This window comes from Oryzias melastigma, linkage group LG18, assembly GCF_002922805.2.
Source record: "Oryzias melastigma strain HK-1 linkage group LG18, ASM292280v2, whole genome shotgun sequence".
Taxonomy (NCBI): Eukaryota; Metazoa; Chordata; class Actinopteri; order Beloniformes; family Adrianichthyidae; genus Oryzias; species Oryzias melastigma.
In genome coordinates, this window is record NC_050529.1 from 9,298,034 (window position 1) to 9,319,177 (window position 21,144).

General features: G+C 38.4%; 1 protein-coding gene across 9 annotated transcripts in view; it reads right to left on the reverse strand.

Moving 5' to 3' along the window:
- LOC112155935 (adhesion G protein-coupled receptor L3) overlaps positions 1-21,144 on the reverse strand; it is a 315,029-nt gene that overhangs the window by 40,968 nt on the left and 252,917 nt on the right. For all 9 annotated transcript variants that reach the window (XM_036216946.1, XM_036216950.1, XM_036216949.1 and 6 more), the window contains 2 exons: positions 19,270-19,446; positions 3,063-3,272 (listed from right to left, as the gene is read on the reverse strand). In XM_036216946.1, coding sequence (XP_036072839.1) covers positions 3,063-3,272; positions 19,270-19,446 — 387 coding nt within the window. The remainder of the gene's footprint in view (positions 1-3,062; positions 3,273-19,269; positions 19,447-21,144) is intronic.

Sequence of the window (21,144 nt, forward strand, 5' to 3'; positions counted from 1 at the left end):
TTTGTCTCTAAGAGTCCAAGCCACTGAGGCCAAGTGGGCCCCATATGGTTTAAAAGTGAGCCCCAATTGTGTTTGTCCGGAGTGTAAGTGGTGACCCAACTTGTGTTTGCCCACATTGGGAGCCTGGGCGGCGGCCCCGCTAGCTCTGCCAGCCCCTGGGTAGCGATGCTCGCTTGCTCTGCTTGACCCAGGGCAGCGGAGCTCGCTAGCATACGACGCTGTCCACTGGGCGTCTGGCATATCGAGCCTTCCCACTTAAGCTTGGATGGATTCAAACTCGGGATGTGTATCTCCCCTCTCACATGATTCGATATGATACATTTTCCATGAATTGATACATAAAGGATTCAACTAACTTTTTGGCGATACGATACAGTCCAATTATTTTACCAAAAACACTAAAATCTAGATACTTCTTATTCATATGGTATTTAAAGCTACAGATGATAATTGGCATTTGACAGACATTTATTCAGGTATCGACTTGGAAAAAGCAAGCTTATGTTTGGACGTTATTTTGTTTGCATTGCAGGTGCATAGAAAAAAAACAGAAAGAGAAACTTATACATTTTAACCAACATAATCTTGGTCATATCTATGGTTTTCAAATGATACTGCAATTACTCAATCAGTCTTTGATTTGATGCTTTTACACCCCTGACCGATACTCCTGTTACTCCCACTGCCGATGAATTTTTCGATACGTATCTAAAATCTTTTACATCCCTAATTCAGACTGAAAACTTGTTCCGGATTATCAGGGGAAATGAACTCTGGTTCACTTTAAGCGAGCCAAATGTGTCCAGTCTGAGTACACCCTAAAAATTAATCTACATAGATAGATAAAAGGACAAGTGGGGGACGCTCCTAAAACTCCGATTTGAATCAAAGGTGAAAGATCAAAGCACTTCTTTGAGCTTTACATAAATTTAAAAAACATGAGGTTGAGCATATGATGGGTTCATTTTATGCCACCAGCTGTGGTTCTCTGTATGTAGTATAACGGGATATGGATGTGAATGTGTGAAAAAAAAAATAGCACAAAGACTGTTAGCTGCAATGTGAATTCCACTGTCTGGGCCAGTAATGCAAAGCTAATTGGATAGTGGGCCTCATCAAAAATGGCAGGTCTGCCAGAAGCTGCAGGTGGATAAAAGCCCTCCTCTGCCCTATATATGTGTAATGACTACACATTTATCTGCTGTAGAGTGTAGCTTATGCACAGTTGAAGATGGCTCTGTTGTGCCAGAATGCCTCCATCTGCTGCCACAGCTGAGCTCAGAGATGGAAATTGCTTCAAAACTAAAGTTATTATCCAAGAAAAAGGGGTTTGGTGCATTCAACAGCTTAATCCAGATTACTCTGAAGTGGTTGGAAATTGAAAAACGGCAACAGAAGGTGGTCGGAGGGTGATCGTCTGAATTCACGTGGGTGACTGTTCAATATACTAGTGATCTGAGTATGACAATGTAACAGAGGGTTGGCAGATGTTGAGAGTTAAGTGTTTGCTCCAGTGCAACCACGAGATGAGGAATTTGTTAAAGGAAAACCCATGGCTGCTTTCTTCCTGTTTTCTTTCACACTGAACCTAACACAACCTAAATAGTTTGGGGCCACTGGCACACAGTGGGAAGCTCCACTCACAGCTCAGTGGGACGCCAAAGTTCGCAGGTTTTCCCCAAAACGTTTTAGGCTGTGAATTGAAAATGTCAGACAGGCTTAAAGGAAGATACCAACTAATATTTGAAATACACGTCTTTTCCAGTAAGAGAATTTACTATAGGGTGCACTTTAAAGCCGTATTTTTTTTTTTTTTTTTTCAAAAATGACCTACTGACCTCAATCATTGTGTGAAATTAAGATTTCAGTTGAACTTTTTACGAGTGGGCAACTAAAAATGCTTTACTGGAGGAACACTTTGCATTGTAATGCCAGTAAAATCAATAAATTGTAACTTCTGTTTGGCATTTGTTTGATTAAAGTTCCAATTGTTGCTGAGTAGAAGATTCTCGTTTTTCTTTTCTTTTTTTAACAATAAAATCCGAGGTGACAATAAGCTAAAGGTTTCTTTTGTCTGCTCACTTTTATTCAAAGATGGCATTTTTGCTCTGAGGAAATGTTTTTTTTTTTATCTTTTTTTTCACCTTTGCAAATGAAAGAAATAAATACATTCATAAAAAAGCCGGCGTCATGTTGCTTTTCAGGTAAATTGTAAGAATTATTGCTGTAAAATTGTTGTTTTCTTGCACTTCACAAAGTCAAAATGTGTTTTTTTTTTTTTTTGCTTGAGGCTAATCTTTTTATGAGGGAACTGTAGCTTTGAAAAAATTGACTTTTGATTGTTTTTATATGTTGTTTTAACAGACTAATACATCTAAGACCTTGCTATGAGTAGCTATAAACAAAACAATTAGTGTAAAATCATATTAGAAACCCTGTTAATTGATGCTAAAGTCAAAAGCTAGCATAAAAATAGTCGCGTAAACAACAGTATTTCTTCTAATAAGCAGAAAAAATGAAACAATGAAAAACACTATCACTTCAACTACAGTTTAAGGACATGTAATAAAACTAATTTTGCCCCATTTATACATTACAAGCTGAAGTAAATTTTGACCTTTTTTTTCTTCAAAAATTAGCATGTTTTTTATGCTAATCAGTTATGCTAAACAATTTTTGAAAAAAAAAATGTAAAATGTCGAATATAAAATGAAGTTAGAGTAAAGTTAGCAAAAAAAAATTACAATTAAGTTGATTTCACTTAAAATGTGATAATTATTCTTTTAAATTTACATAAAAATGTTACACCTATCTAAAGCTAACAGAATCGAGTCTTTGTCGATGATGGGAGCCTTTTTCCAAATACAAGTATATCTATCTCTTTATTTGTTGGTATTTTTTGGGTGGTTAAAGCAAAACTTTTACATTTTAGGATTAGCATTGACACTTTAGTGTCAGCATGCTAAAGATTTTACTTTAGCATAACCTGCGATGCCTTCACTGTTTCGTTTTTTCGGCTGGATCTTTCCATCAGCTTCTCCCCCACAAGGACAAAATCTTACCGGCTGGTCACCCCGATTGATCCCCACCAGAAACAGCGACTCAGCAATGAAGAGACTGATGCACAGGTTCTTATGGATGGTGTTCCGATCACTCTGGAGGCCACGGAAGAAGCAGAAGGTGAAGAGGCTGATGAGGAGACACACCAGGGACAGGAGGATGCCAACCCAAGTGATGACATCCAGGAGCATGTCGTGAACGGGGTCTGTGTTCTGCAACAGAAACAAAAGAGAGAGCTCAATGGAAGAAAACTCCAAATGGAAATTTGAACTTTTATGTTTTTCGAAATTGTTTTTATAGTAATCGATTTGTATGTGCTAAAAAAAAAAAAAAAAACAAGAAGCAAAAAAAGACCCAAAACATAAAGGTAATAAGCAAAACTGGAAACAATCCTAAAGCATTTATTCTTACTGTTGTTTTCTGACACACACCGAGCCACAGGTGGCAGATATGAATCATAAATTTGTCAGTGCAAATCAATTTAAAATGCCCCCCTGTTGTTTTATTTTGGTCAGGGAGCAAAGTGAAACAAAGTGAGCAGCCCAAAGGGCCACAGGTGTCTAAGACCAGCACAACAGGAATTCAATCAGACCGTAACACGAGCAATATTCTTTTCAGATCGTATTTTGCCGCCACCGCTAGTTTCTGGCATTGAAAAAGCCCTTTGCTGACAATAAATGTGCAGCCGTGTGGAAGAGATATGAATCAACACTTTCTCCACTTTGGTTTTGAATGTGAATCAGCGCATTAAAGCCAGATCCCCATAGGAAAGGGAAGAAAACATAAACCGGTTACAGTTAGAATATAAAGAATGACTATACTCAGAACTGGACACAATACAACCATAAGTCAAAGACAAAAAAGAAACAAAAAATATAAATAATGCAAATTGTTTTATTTATTCAACCTAACTGAATGTATTCTGGAAGCAAAAAGTAGTACATTTGAAGCTTATTTTATCAAGTATACTTGAGTTTAATTATAGAAGGCTGCTATAGACCATGTACATGTAGTGTATGGAGTATACTATCGGAATACTTCAGACTAAATTGGGACATTCAAAGGTTTACAAAATATAGATAGCATAAAAAATGAACTATAAGTATATTACTTACTTTTACTATAGACTAAGAATACTTGTAGTACAGTGGCCACAGCACTGTGATGGCTCTAACCAAAGTCACTAATGATATACGTTTGAATACAGACAGTGGAAATACTGTATGTCAGTGCAAGTTTTATTGGATCTCAGTGATACAGTCGACCACGCTATACTACTCAGACAACTGGAAAACTGGGTGGGCCAAAACATACTTGGAAAACAGGTAATATTGAGTCAATTGGTAACTTCACATTTGAGCCAACAGAAATAGCATGTGGAGTTCCCCAAGGCTCCATCCTGGGGCCACTTCTATTTAACATCTACATGCTCCCACTGGCCCAGAGGTTATTGTCTTTGGGACTAAAGAAAAAAGATTCACTACAGAGCTTCAATCTATCCAATTAAAAAACTACCAACCAGGACATAAACTTGGGTGCAGTGATAGACACAGACCTAAATTAAGGCAGTCACAAAATCAGTCTACTATCAAAACTAGTTCTTCTTTAGTCGACTTGATTACTGGAACAGTGGACCAACAAGGACCAAGAAAGTAGACCACATCAGTCCAGTTCTGAGGTCTTTGCACTGGTTACTTATCTGTCAGAGGATAGACTTTAAAGTTCTGTTACTGGTTTGTAAAGCTTTGAATGGTTTAGCAATAAAATACATGACTGAACTCTTGACCCAGTAGGTAGGAGCCAGACCTCTCCAGTCATCTGGATCCGGTCTTTTATCAGTTCCTAGAGTCAGAACTAAACATGTAGAAGCTGCATTCAGCTTCTATGCACCACAGATTTGGAAAAAAAAAACCTTTAATCAGCTGAAACAATCAATGTATTTAAACCCAGGTTAAATCTTTACATCTGCACTAACTAACAGTTCTTTTTACTTTCTAATCCTATTTTAATGATCACACTTTTGCTATTTCTCTTGATTATTTCTTTTAATGTTTTATGTAAAGCACTTTGAATTGTCTTTGTTCATGATATGTGGTATGCAAATAAACTTGCCTTGCCTTGCACTTAAATAGACTACTTTTTTGCTAAGGATAGTGCTGAAAACAGAATCACAGTACGATGAGCTAAATTTGTATAAACGTATCAGAATGCAGCCAACCATGCTAGTGGGGTTCCATCTACTAAAACAAGGCCACGGACCACCCAAATCTAAAGTCTTACAAGCTTGAAACCCTCCCACCAAAATACAGATGTACATAATCTCAAATCAAGTGTCATTAGCCGATACAATTGCTTCCACTGATGAGAAACAGTCGTCTTTCACCAACACTGTTGCCATCTTGAATCACTTCCTAATGTCCTGGAAGGAATTTCCTCTCTTTCTGGTTTGAGTTTTTCTTTTAGCAAACACTAGGCAGAAAAAAATGAAGTAAGGTAATTTATAAGACAAACACGAAAATGTTCAGTTGACATTTTGTGAATGGGTTGGAAATTGTAGGCTCTACTGTACAGTACAGACACAACAGGAAAGTGATATGTGTTCAAGAACGCATTAAAGGCTTTTTCTTTCACAGCTCTGTTCCGATATATGAGGTACGAATCGCAAGTATTCATTTCTCCTTCATGATCAACTTGCAAATGGTTGGTACTTTCGTTGATTGAAATATGCCCCATAGGAAATGAATGAGAAAGTCTTCAAATTTCAAAATTTTAAGTAGATTAGCAACAAGCCTTTATATATTCATGGGCTTATATTTTAATCTTTTTAAGTAATTAAAAAAAAAAAAAAAAGATTTTACCTAATATTTTATACCTATTTATACCAAGCTTTTTTGGCTAATTTGTTATCTACTGAGGTTTTATGCTAATTTTGAGTTTGGTTTCTATTTTAGCAACAGGCTAACGTTTTTGACTGATTTAGTTTATAGATGAATTTTAGGGTATGTTGGAGTTTAGCTAGTATTTAAGCAATACGCAAGCTTTATTGGCTAATCTGACCTCTACTAAGGCTTTTTGGGCTAATTTGGAGTTTAGCTCATATTTAAGCAACATACTCCATGTTTTTGGCAAAATTGGCATGTATTAGGGATTTTTAAGCAAATTTACTATTTTTTTCAGAAATTTAGGTCAACTTTAGCGCTCTTTCATAGTTCTTTAACAAAATTTCCTTTCTTTTGGCAAATTTGAATTTTGCTCAGCAAATCCCTTCAAAGTAAATTGCGTCACCATTTTCAGCGAAAAGCTTCAGCATCTTTAGTGAATTCTTTCAGCAATAAAGTATTCAGGCCAGCATTATTGCAGGTAATGCAACTTTTTTAGTTATGATTGTGCTCAAGCTAAAAGATATTTTTTCTAAAATGTCTGTTTCCTTCTATATATTGTGAGCTATTAGAGATGATTTTTATCAATTATTGAAGTATCGCGATATCATGAGCCATGTATCGCGTATTGTATCATGAGGTACCCAGTGATTCCCAGCCCTAGTATACATGCGATTCCATAGACTGTTCATTGAAAGGTGTTTCTTGAGCCCGTGTGAATGTAACATTAAAGTTTGAGCTGCAATAAGCGTTAGCATAAACAATGCAAACAAGGGGAATGGGGTTAGAAAAAAGACAAACCAGCATGTGTAATACAGAAGGAAGAACTTCATCAAATAGTATTTTGACACCAGTCAGCAGTATTTCAGTGGGATAAAACTTAAGGGAAAGAATTGCTCAAAAGGCCTGTTTTGTGGCAGCTCTGCTAACACAAACACAGTAAGGAACAGATGCTGATCATTAACGGGCTCTGGTACAATAACAACCGCAGTGCTCCTTGAGTCTGGGGAGAGCGCTCTTTTGATTCTGCTGCCTGATGAGCCGTTGTGTATACGTTGGAGGGGTGAATGAAGGAGGGGTTGCCAATATGTTGTAAAGGAGAAGGCATTTGTGTGCGTCTATATCTGCGAGTCTGATTTTAGCTCCATATTTTAGAGGTGTGTCTGTGTAGCAGGTAGCAACAGATGTCGGCGTTCGTGCCTATGTGCTCCGCTGTGTCCGATCCACGTGACACGCTAATCTGTTCTCTGTCCACTGTAGGAGAGAGCTGTCCATGAATCATGCTGCGGTGCATTGTGATAGCAGCCCAAGTTCTCTCGGGTTGTGTCCACGAGCTCAATCCATCACCATCTCACCTTCGATTGGTGAGAGGCCAGGTCAGAGAAAGATACAGCAGAAGAAAGCGAGAGGTGCAGGTACTGAAACAAAGGGAGAAAGCCAAAGAGTGTATTTACACCTAGGTGATGGATATACCGTGGAGTGATTTCTTTTCTTCTCAAAAGGTGGATGATGGCTGAGATGTCGCCGGCTGCACAGTCTCTGCTGGAAAGGAGGGCTTTGCTCGGGCAGGAAAGCAAATGATGGGATCTGCAGAGCCTCTGCACCTAGCTTCACACCGATAGGTCTCCATGATGGGAATTCGCCTAAGGGTCCCTACAGTGAGCAGATGTAATTTACTCACTTTGTCTCAAATGCAGCCCAGTCTCACAGCATCCATGCTACACACCGGGATGAGCCTCATTCGTCTTAAACACTTTGTATTTCACTCCAGATTGATGGCTTATGCGATTGACTTTGGCACTTATGTGTTGGAACATGGCAGAAAATAAGGGGTTCTCACAAAAATCTGTGTGCATTGATTATTCAGGCCAATTCATTTAAACTAGAAAGACAGCCTTTTCCTTTAATAACCATCAAAGCCGTTGGCCCAGACCCATGGTTTTTCAGAGTCATGGTGCTTTGGAAGTATACTGGAAGAGGACTACCTCTGGGACATCTCAAAAGACACAGTGAAACGCGTCAGGTGAGATGATGTTTGCTAGTAGAAATTAGTCTTATTAAAAGTTTTCAAATGAAGATCAGAGTCTATATGAAATGCCTCTTTTGGCAGGCAGAAAGGTACAAATGATATCTAGCTTTTCTGCATTCGTAGCCTTATAATGGTAAGTAAATGGACGACTAAGAAACAACCCAGTATTTGGTGAGTGGATAATAAAGATTTATTAAAGCTGGAGGTGATGGACGGAAGGATTTTTATCTTATCAAAGAGTGGAAGAGTTTGTAAGGTCTACGGGAAGTTTTGAGTTTGGAGTCTAAGTAGGAAATGGCAGCAGAGATGCACAGAAGGGCATAGAGAATGGGGATATTAGTAAGACAATGTTGGAACTCATGAGGACAGAAACGTGATCTAGTAACAGTTTCATTAAGGACCGAAAATTCAGGCAACAGGAAGACTCACGATGACTATGTCAAAGACCAAAAACTGGTCAGGTAATTGAGACAGGTCTTAAAAAAGTCTTAATTGAGTAACAGGCATTGGTAAGAACAGTCCAGGAACAGGAAAACTCTTGATAACTTGGTCGAAGGGAGAAGTTTGAACAAAGATGGAAACTTTGTCAAGTAACAATGGCGTTCACAGGCACTTGGTTGTGAACAGGAACAGTCCGCCAAAGGGAAGACTCACAATGACTTAGTTGAGTGAAAGGGCGCATTCACAGAATCTTGATTGAAGACAGGAAAGGTCCATCAATGGGAAGACTCACAATGACTTGGTTAAAGGCTAAAGTTTGATTAGGAGAGAAAAATTTGGTCAAGTAATGGAAGAGGGACCTGGTTTCAGACAAGATGGCGCCCAAACAAAACATTAAACTCATCATTAGCATGAAGCAGAAATATTGCAACTGCAGCCAGAAGCTGAATTTCCGTATCTATACTAGAAGATTCACAACCTTAACCATAGCCATAACCCTTAAACTAACCCTTATTCTTTTCTTTAACCTAACCATAACCCAGTTCCGGTAGTTTTCTAGGGGAAGAGCGTGGACTTCGTTCGAATTTCGGTTGAGGACTTCTGGCTAATGATGCTCTGGCACCATCTTGGGGCCATGTTGTTTTCTTGACTATTGGGGGGTTCACAAGAGCTTGGTCAAGGACAGGAATAGTCCGGCAACGGGAAGACTTTCAGTGATTTGGTTGAGTAGCTTGAGGCATTCACTGAAGTTTTGATGTGGACACTAAAAGTCCAGCAACAAGAAAACTTACAATTATCTGGTGGAAGGCAGACATTTGACAACAGATAAGGGCAACAAGGTCAGCGATTTAGCTGGGTTACAACTAAATACTTGATTAGAGTTAAAAAATGTTGGAACAATTTGTGCAAACCACTAAGAACTGGCAACGGAAGACAGGAGTAGTTGAGTATGTAACCAGAGGAACATGGTTGAGAGGAATGACCTTGACTTGATGATGACATGGAGTAGCCAGAGGGACAAACAATGGATGAGGACCTGAGTGTGGATTGATAGTCTATTCTTGAACCAGAATTCAGTCCAAGAAACAAGACCTAGAGGATTAAAAGGTTTGGTTTCAGTTCGGCTTCAGAAAGTCTTGTGTAACCCATGTATCTAGGAATGGACGTGTTCTTTTTCAGGATAGCTTGTGGGTCAGCTGACACGGAAACAAATACCAACCAGTAATGACTAAAATAACTGCTCTTAGAAATAAAGTAATTACTTTCAAAGAGTTAAAATAAGTTCCCAAAATTGTATAATCTGAAAACTGGAGATACAAATTCCCAAGATGCAGTTCCCAAAAGTCCAACTCATACCTGAAACTGTATTTCATAACTTTTTTAATGTTTATTGTGTGCTACTAGCAGCATATTTATGGTATTATTAATTGGCAGAGGACTGAATACTTACAGACTTACTTGATTTTGTTCAAGCCAGTTGCCAGGAAAGTTGCTGAGGTGGGCCCATCCCGCTTCAGAGTTTACTTTTGCCCTATTCAGAACACCATGTGTTATGCCAGAGCCGATCTCCCTAATGTTTAATAAATCTGTGGTTAAAATGCATAAATCCTTCTGTTCTGGTGCCGGTGTTTGACTTCTAAAATACAGTCGGGCAATCTCCAGCGCTGCGTCAAAGAGGTGGTGGCCCACTGCGGGGACTCGTCTGACAAGTTCACTTGTGGTATGACCGGGAATTTATGAGATCTACAGAGATGGGGAACAGCCGTGCAGAAGGGCGCATGAATCACTGAGTCCCAGTAAATTTGTCAAGTTTTTAAAAGACTTGGAGAGAGATCCCTGGTTGCATGGTGGGAGCTGACATTCAGCATATGTGCCTTATGCAACACTTGTGCTCCGAGCCACGGTAATGTGCATGACTCCTAGTTGCTATGGCAGTTAACATCGTCTGTCTCTCCGCTCTATCTCTTTAACATTTAAATACATTTATTTTGTGTCATTCCTTTGTGTGTGTGTGAGTACACAGCACTGTAACATGCTTTCATGTCCCATCATTACATACACAACTAACCTTGACTGTCCTTCCTCATCATAGCTGCCGTCTGATGGTGCCACAGTGGGGATGTTCCATAAGGACAGTGATGAATGTTACCCAAATATCACCCTCTCCATCATTCAGTGGGATGTGCCATTGATTTATACCTACTGATCTATGGGGAATAGTGTCGCTTCCTAGTAGCTCAACACTTCCCTAGGGTGTTTCTTAGCACACATGAAAAATAATTGCTTGTAGCTGGAACCCGAATGTCTCTATTTTTCGATTGGGAGCTGTTGTCTAGAATTTTAAATGTTGACAGCAAGCGTCATGCATTGCTTTTTTTTTTTTTTTAATGTATTTAAGTGTTTGTCAAGGTTTTATTTGTTGAACCAATTGTTTTGTTGTTGTTTTACTCTATTTTGAGTTTTGTGCGAGTTAATAATTGTACCACAAAACAGAACTATAATAGAGTGATGTCTCTAGTTATTGACCAGTTGATTCAGCCATTTCTGGTCCACGGAAGAGTTGATTGTCTGGCAATATTGTCATAGACCTGTTGAAGTTAGTGCCTGATTTTCCTTAAAGTATCTGGTTTCCCTTAACATTTAAGGGGAAAGTTAAGGGGAAATCTGAATATGGTTCTAAAGGAAATGTAAAGTAAAACAGCAATTTGGAATGCTCACAGGATGAAGATTCACGACAACAAAGATGCTGATTTGCAAAAATGAGTTTGGTTATATAATATTATTAATATTATCTTAGTCCAAATTCTGTGGGAAAACTATAGCACTGAGAAAACTTAAATTAGGCTCCAGGGAGAATCGACTAACCATAGTTTTGTTAGTTAAATCTGGACCCAGTATGTATTACACAAACACAGACGTCTGTGATAATGTTCCTTTATAAGGGTGTGGAAAATGTAGTTTGGTTTAAGGGAATTTTTTTATTTGGGACCAATTGAAATATCAACTTTCCCTTAAGTTTCCCCTTAACTGATAAAGTCTGAGTTTTAAGGTGTGGAGAATAAATACTACATAAAAAGGAGGTCCACAGTTTTTTAAAACTTTATGACTTGATTAGCAGCACCCTCATAACATCACAAAGTCAATTGTCATTTATCAATAAAAACAGGTTTGGTGTATGGGAACATCAGTCGCAAATATTGCATATTTGCAATGAAGACCTCTGGTTTTGTCAGTTAAATGCATATATCTTTCAAATTTCATTTGGTATTCGTTAACTTCACTAGTTTGGAGGTTTCACTTTAGTCATTGGATGATGTATTGAATCACAAACTGATATGCATTAAGGGGGAATCATAGACGGATGTGGTGCAGAAAATCTTTAGGATCTGACCATGCTGGAAACTGAAATCATGAGAGTTATGTACTTTTTTTCCATGCAACCTGGTACCAAGTTGGTACCTTGGGACGCAGACTGGTACCGGTTCTGGTTTATCTCTCCATATGTACTGGACCCAACCGATACTAAAACTAAAACCAGAATGCAGACAGGTCCGAATGCCTTCTATTCTAACCCAGTACCTTAACCCTAATCCTATACCGTTTCCGCATTCGGTTCCGCGTCCAGTACCGCATCTGATATCACGTGACGAGGGTTGGGGACCTGTGATTTATTGAGAATAAATACCATGTCAAAAAACGAACAGCCAGCACATCAAAAACAACTTGTTGAGGACACCCAAAACATCAAAAAGAGACGTGGAGTGGGCTCGAACTATACGCCCATAAATGACAAATTGGGAGTGAGAATGTGTAGTTTAAATATGTTCATCTGTGGTTCTGTATGGGTTCTTTAGCTTCAGTTTAAGGTCATATATGAGGTGCATTGACACGGATAAGACCAAGGATGACATCACCGAAGGCCGAGGTGCATAATGCTCTACCTCACTTTTTTATAAGTATTAATTGATTGGATCACTGACGTTCATTTGATTCAATGCTCCTGCTATAAACTCTGAGCTTCAATGTAAACTCACTCAAGTGAAACGACTTTTCCTGTATTAAGAATTACTGATGGGGGAGGGGGCACCTCCAGGTTAAAGTTGGCATAATTACCAGCAAAGCAACATCAAAGTACACCCAGCCATATCTTTCCCTCCAAACCTCTGTCTGCAGGAATGAAAAAAACAAACACACACTAGAAAAAGTATAATCTCTGGTGCGCAGAAGCAATTCCGTTAGCGTCATTTAATTTGTTTGTGTGGCCAATGGCACTTCTGTGCTGTGATGGTGGGATTAGTGGAAGTCATCTGTTTTTCTCACCAGTTTACCCAAATTCGGTCAAAACAAGGACTTCAGATCATCTGATTGTTTGGTGGAGGAAGTTTCAACCGTTACAAAAACCCCTCCAAGGTTGTTTTCCAACATCATTGAACGATATTCAATCTACAATTTAGAAATGATTCTATGGAACTAATTGGCTTCCAACATAATTAATCCCTATGAGACTAAATATGAAGAATTTCCACAGTTTGGTGTCTTCTGCAGTATTGGATTCAAGAGTTTGACTTAAAAAAAACAGAACAAAAACAAATGAGCACTTCCTGGTTTCCCAGCACTCTTAATTACTGTCAACTTCCACACTTACACCAAACATACACCAAACTATGACATAGCTTAAGTCCCGGGGGGGGGGTGTTGATTCAAGGACACCTTAAAAATAAGTAACTACACTTAAAGCCCTGCAGGATTGGCGCTTGGGAAATCAAGGGGGTTCGATTCCGAGGGTGTTCACTGAGCTTTGTTCAGTGTGGGTCCTTGGGAAAGACCCTTATGCCTCATTTCCACTGAGCGGTGCAGACCAGACTGGACCGTACTTGTACAATATAAAGAGCGTTTCCATTTTAGAATGGACCCATTGAGAAGGGCCGATTTGTACCATTTTTAATTCCCAGTTGGTTGTAGGTCCATAGAAAAATAGAACGGACCAGTTAGTGCGGAGCTACTGTCGTCACACAATGAAATCCAATGATTGACGGGAAGGTATCACAATACCAGCGCTTTTCCCAACTCAAGATCCAAGCCAAAAGTTGTCCTCTTTTCAGCTGTATTCTTCTTCGCCTCCCACAAAAAAATCTTGTAAAAGAATATTAAATTCTTTGCATTCAATACAGCCCCTTTAGTCATTCGAGTTAGGGTCCGGAGACATTCACAAATGCAGAGAACCGCTATTGTCGAACCGATATCACCCACAGCTACGTCATCAGTCTACATCCCGCATGTGCCTTGATGGTCCAACACTCAATGGAAACACTCACTTGAATTCTAAACCGACCAAGAGGGGACCAGTCTGGTCCAGACTGCTCAATGGAAATGAGGCATTAGTCACAAGGGGGCTCTAGTATGGGTCTCCCTGGCATCCAGTGAAAACATTTTTGTCAAACCACCCTTGCAAGGCAGTGAAAGTAACTTCCCTGAAGGGATTAGAAGTATTAGATGTTCTTAGTCCTGAACATTAAGCAGAAATTTATTGCCATCACGATATCAGCCTGTGCGATACACATGTTACAAAAATCTCATGGCAGCCTGAAGTATTTAACAAAAAAAATATAGCCCTTTAGGCATTGACTAATCAGATGGAGCCCTTTGACGTAATTGACCAATCAAACGGAGCTCTTTTCCGTTAGATAACCACCTCCTAAAGACCATTTGGAGTATCAATAAGTAATCTTTACTTTATTTAAGTTAAAGTCTTGGAGTTGAACTTATGCATTGGTTGTTCTTGGCTTTGCTGTTTGTTCATGTATCACAAGTCATATTGTAATATTGATGACTAATATTGCATATTGAAAGTTTTCTCTATAACGTGGAGCCTTAATCACAACTGCCCTTACGAGGGGATGGGGTGGATCTGCAAACAAAAAACTGGCAACTCAATACCGAAGGACGCAGGTGGCCCACACGAAATACCAAGGCCATAGAATGGTCGGTGGATGACAAGTCGTAGCAAAAAAGCAAAGGTAAGTAAGTAGAAAATTTGTACAGATTTTTCATGTATTTTAATCCCACCGAAACTGAAACTGCACAAGGGGTTTGTCAGTGCAATTCAAGAGACAAGTGTGCTTGATGTGTGTTAAAAACAAGGAGTCTTAAAGGCATTTACGATATACCTCCTACAGCGTTTGTATATAGTCAATATGGATCCGGTACACACATCTTACTAGTGACTAAAGTGTGGCGTAAGGGCACTGCATGACCCGTAAGTCAGAAGTAGGTGCAACTATCCTTACAAATACTTCAGGATACACTTTCTATATGGACTACAAGCTTGCATCCTTTAAGGGGCTCATGGAAACTTCTACGCACACTTGTGCAATCTTATGGGATCCAGATGACCCACGCCTTACATTGCTGAGTTATCATCCCATGACAAATTTGGATGAAGGTGGACAGGATTACTGGAAAAAAAAGTTCAGCATGCTGTCTTATGGGGTCCAGATGACCCCACTCCAAACATCAACATACCTAGGATAGCACAAGGGTTGATGCAGTCGCTCCTTTCTATGACCCTCCACACCCCAAAAACCATCCATCCATTTTCTTGACCGCTTCTTCCCTTTCGGGGTCGCGGGGGTGCCGGAGCCTAACCCGGCTACTGAAGGGCGAAGGCAGGGTACACCCTGGACAGGTCGCCAGTCTGTCGCAGGGCCTCAATCACACACACATCCACTCTCACATTCACACCTAGGGGCAATTCAGAGTCACCAATTAACCTAGGGAGCATGTTTTTGGACGGTGGGAGGAAGCCGGAGTCCCCGGTGAAAACCCACGCATGCACGGGGAGAACATGCAAACTCCACACAGAAAGGTCCCAGCCGGGAGTCGAACCGGGGCCTTCTCGCTGTGAGGCGAGAGCGCTAACCACTGCGCCACCGTGCAGCCCTACCCCAAAAACCTATATGGATCAACTACTTGTACAGGTGCATGAGACTAAGCCTTCAGATTGCAACACACAACAGGTGGGATTACATATAAATCATGTGTATTGATCTTTTTTCATAGAAAACAACAAACTAATGATTTTCTTTTAACTTTCTTGTTGTTTTTGTATTCTGTATAAATTCTTTTTTTCTTTCTCAAGCAGGTTGTCCTGCACTCCCACCACGTTGCTGGATCGTGCACGGTGACAGCTTTGTCAAATAAAAAGCCTGCATAGACCTCGTTTAGCAACAGCTTCCAACAAGGCTCCTTTTACGACCTCTAAGTGGAAAAGATAAAGAATAAAGCAAGGTGGGAAAAAAAAGAAAACCCACACACACACACTATCACTCCGAATTGGAACCACTGTCCACTTTCCTCGTGAGAATACAATGCCACATGCAAGCCTGTCTTTTCAAAATGTTGGGGATTGGCTTGACTGAAAGAGGCCTTTTACAGCTTCCTTTTTCTTTCTTTTTCTTTTTTTTCCTGCTTTGCTTTCATCATGTGAAGGCTCCCATTCTTCATGGCAGCCTCACTATTCTAGACTTGGCTTCAGCCCTGCAGGGAGCTTAGTGGGTCCAGAAGTCATGCTGCTGAGTGACAAACAGTGCTTCTCTTCAGCTCCCACCACCAAAAAAGAATAGGGTGAATTACAGATCGTGCTCAAGATTAAATGTGATTTTTTTTTCTGTTTAATCCATTATGTTGGGCATTTTGTTTAAAAGGATCAGACAGAAACAGAAAACCAAGAAAGATCTCTGTACTTTTTGTTATTTCAAGTTGCCATAATAGACCTACGCTGATGAAAATTGTGTTTTTACAATCTTTGTTATTTTTCACTACAGGGAGGCTATATGAATAGACAATTAAGATAAAATTTCCTTTTAAAAGTATTTTAGAAAATGCTGCTTAAAAAATCGTAATTACTCATTAAAAATAGAGATTGATCTAATGCATAATACACTGCTAGCAGTTGTTGTTTGCAATTATGATGATAAAAACTAAACCTTTTTGACTCAGAACTTAGCACTCTTTGTTGGTGTCTAGATGCATCATCGTAATGGCTTTGGAGCCAAATTTAATTGTGATTTTAGATGATTACTGCATGTTAGTTGATACAAACAAACAAACAAACACAAAAGCAATGAATATACATTTGGAAATGTAGCAATTTTCCTTATTATATCAAAAAATAAAAATCTATAAATGCTCAGGTTTCTTTTATACAAAGAAGAAGACAAATTTAGGTTTTTAAATTTTTATTTTAAAATTACGCTATTTTTTTTACAGTATTTTCCTTTGTTTCTGCTGTGAAAAGGAAGGTAGAAATAATAAAAAAAAAAAAAAAACACAGATCCTGAACAATAGTCTCACATTGCTATATATAAGGGCCAGATCTAACCGAGTACATTTCTTTCCGTCCTGCTGATTCAGAGGGAAGCTCTGGGGAGATGGATGCTATACGAGATACCAAAAAAAAAAAAAAAAAAAAAAAAATCTAAACTGTCAGCATAAAGCTTGTCTGTGACAAAAAAAATTAGGTTGTCTGGGGTTTTTTCACATTCAGCTGTATTTTTACCTTATTTTTACCCACAATCCTTCCAGTTTGATGTATTTCTATCATTGTTATGCTGACTTATTTATCTTCCTATTCTTCTTACTTTTCTTTTTTTTTAAATTAAACTTCACAAATATTACCAAAATCCAATAAAAGTTGTGATACATTTAACCTGTCTGCACTGCTTGTGTTTAAAATTAAGTTATATCAATATTTCATGAGAAAAGTCACTATCGAAGACTGACATGATTTAGGAATCTCATAGAAAACTGTTGAGTTTCACGATTGAAGCACATTAAAAAATATATATTAACCAGCTCCTGTCTAGTTTTCCATTTTTTAAGTCAATACTTAAATTTATACTGGATATATTGGAATGGAATGAGTCATTCTTCAGCTCAGTATAGTCCGAAGCCAATTCAGGATGTGGTAGCTCAGTACTCCGTCCCATAGGTGGCAGTCATGAGCACAGCACCAGATGAGAAGCAGCACAAATCACACACACTTACGATGCGATTTTCTTGGCTAGCAAATAATTCGTGGTAGAACGAGCGTCAGTTTTCATGTCAAAGAACGGTAGAGCTGCCATGGCAGGGGAAGGTGGTTCAGGGGCCGTTTTCAACCTGTCTGATCTCAAGTGGGCCGTACCAGTACCATGTTAGCAACATAACCTATGGTCAACTTGTCATTTGTAGCTTTGTTTTTGTTTTATTCTCAGTTGGAAAAAATGCCTCAAACATCCAAGCAGCCTAATCATATGATATTATTATTATTATTAAAGCTATTATTATTATAATCTTTTTGACGACATTTTGGTAATTATGGTATCACACCTTTATATAGCAACTTCCACCGGTGAGGCTAGCAGAGAACCAAACTTCATCTTACTCAGATGTGGTACACGCTTGCCAAGAAATGCTGTTTATTTCTCGATCTTTTGTTATGCCGGTATTCCTTTTCCTTTGCTTCCCCTAGTGGCAAAATTACGCATTGCAGACATTTATTTAAATAACCAAAACTTGCAACAGGAAGTTACCTTTTTTTCCATACATCCTTACTTTTTTTTCTCTTTATGACTGGGACGGATTAAACCAACTGACAGGCCAGATGTTTGACATCCCATAATGCCTAAAGTTTGCTAGCTTAATGCTAAGATACAACAGGATTTCCTATAGGATGGCTAATGTTGTTGACTAAATGAACACGTATATAAACTCACAGGCATGAAACATTTTTATAAGTAACCATTTGTGGTCTAAAACATTGTTTTATTCATACACTCTTCTTCTTCTAGAATAAGGTGTAATGCTATAGCGTGATCACCACCTAGTGGCCAAACTGAAACGCCCTCCAGGAGAGGCAGAACAATCGTTGGAGCTTCTCTGTTTGAGAATCCATGGAAAACTGTTTGGTATTAAAAATCTCATCATCATTTCACTAATGTATTTTACAGTGTGTGAACTATCAGATTAATATGAAAAACTTCAAAACATATATAGATTAATAATGTATTCCTAAACAAATGTGTCTAAATGTGTAAACTCAAAATTGAATTGAATCAAACTGAATTAAGAGGATCGAGAGAATCAGAAAAAAAAATGGAATCGAATCAATCCAGGCTCTGGTGAATTGAATGGAATCGATTCTCCAATTAATTGGTGATACTTGGCCCTAGTAGCCACAGTTCAGTGTGAACACTGTTCACTAAAAGCGTATTCAAGAACCTTAATTCCTGAATGTGTATCAAGTAAGATAAGAAAAAACATGGAATTTGATTTATCAGAATTTGATTTATGATGTTTTTATTGCAAAGTTTGAAACAGAAAAGTGACAAAATGATGCTTGAAGGCTTAAAAACTAAACAAGTTTTGGTTTTTGAAAACATGTTAATAGCAATCCAACATGACACAGCACGTCTTAGACAACAAATTCTGAAAGCATTTCATACTTTTACACAGCAGCTTTCATGAAGCCAAACTTGGGGCTTTTGACATCGAGACGTTTCAGATCGATACTCACTCTCACACACAAGCTATTTGTTTAAAATGATATGAATACACTACGTATTGACATTTTAAATACCGGTCTACACAAAGTGAGGAGGAAAAGCCAGAAGGAATCTAAATCCTATCAACAAACACCAACTCTTGTTTGTGTTTTTTTGTTGTCCTTACTTTTCTTGTCACCCCGTCATGGTGGAAAAGGACTATTTGTCGACGGATCGATGCGTTTTTCTCCATTGCTTTGGCCGTCGTTTTTCTAAATTGCACACTTTTTGGGCGATAATGGTTACAAGGGGAAAAGAAAAGGAGGAGGCGGCCTACCTTGACATCGACGTGGGCCATGAGGACGGCAAAGTTGGTGAGGTGGGTGCAGGAGCACGTGGTGTGGGTCCGGTTGGTGATCAGCAGACGGCAGTCCTGGGTGGACCAGTAACCCGTCATGGTTCGCTTCGAGTAACTCCAGAAGGAGCAGTTGGGGTTGAAGTTTTCCTCGGATTGCTGGTGGAGATGAACAATGAAGGAATAGAAAAAATTAAGCTTTAGATCTTCAAAATATAAGGAGATTCTTCAAATCATAAAAAAATATATATTTATGTGGAGCAAAACCTTTCTTCTTTATGGTTTTTGACCTTTTTATTTATGTTATAATCGACCACTCTATGGTCTCATAAGATCTTCTTCTTCTACTTCGGTGGGCTTAAAAGGACAAACATATACTGACAACCTTTCCCACACACTAAGAGATATTTCCCAGGAGTAACAACAACTTTAACCACGGTTGCACTTATCTATTATCCTTTTATGACAATATTCTCTCTCTTTTTTTCACTTTTTCTGTAATTAATGTTCATCCTCTTATAGGATGGGTTGTTTTCCTGCTGACTGAGTTCACCCTTCACACATTAAAAGCCTTTATGAAACATTACAGGATGACTCTCCGTCCTAATGAATGACTTTGATTGGTCCCTTTAAACTGGAAGACAAAGGAAGTGAAACAATAACAGGAGGACAGAGATGTCCCGGAAGACTAACGGACCGAAAACTCCGCTGGTAGGATGTGAGATGATCAGCAGAAACACTTCTTTTTAAGTATTTCAGATGTTTATAATGTATTGTTTGCAAGCCATATTTCCAATTTTCTAATTATGGCTTAATATGTTGGGTATGTGAAGGGTTGATGTGTCTTTTTCTTTTTGTTTTTAGTTTGAAGTCTGAAAGATGCTTTTATTTCGTAACCCACTTTGTGTTACATATACACAAAAAGTATCTAATATTAAAGTCTGACTTAGTTATTGAACCAAATATATACTTTTCTCAAATACTTAATATGTAATATTAATAATGTACTAGGGTTAAAGGGAAAAATCGATTTGGCGATATTTCATTTGATAATCCCAAACGTTGCTTAACATTGTGATCATTAATACAATTATTTTTTACGATTTCATGAACATGAAAGGTGTATTACTAGTCAGGATCATTTTTTTTCTATGTCCTACTCTTTAAAGAATATTGCGATAAATTATTCTGGTACAGTCTTGGGATATATCGCGATTTGTATTATACCGTGCATCATGTATCGCGATATTGCACCGCCAAACTCTGAAAGATGCTTTAATTTTGTAACACACTTTATGTGACTTATGTATGAAATATATTTAATAATAAAGTTTGATGTAGTTAATCCACCAAATATTTGTTTTTCTTGAATAATTCACAATGTACCAGGAAAAAAATCGACTTGGCGATATATAGCGATATTTCATTTGCCGATACTTATATCAATTTACAACAAAAAAACACTCTTTGTGTTACCTTGAGACAATTTATAATATAGTTAATAAGTTTATATATTGATAGAGATTTATTAAAAGTTTAAGAAAAAAAAAAGTAAAGTTACAGAAGATAACTTATGGTTCTCTCGTGTAACTTCCGGTCTAAACTTTGTTTATTTGCGTGTTCATGGGGTAACATAACACTCCTATTTACAGTTGTGGTAATTAAATAAATTTATTTTTTTGCCATTTTATAAACATGAAAGGTGTTTAAAGGTTTCTTTAAAGAAATTTTGAAAAATTATTCTGGTACGGATACATCGCGATATGTATTGTACCGTGCAACATGTATCGCAATATCGCACCGCCAAACTCTTGCCAGTACACACCCCTACAGTGTACTATATTGTCAAAAGAACAT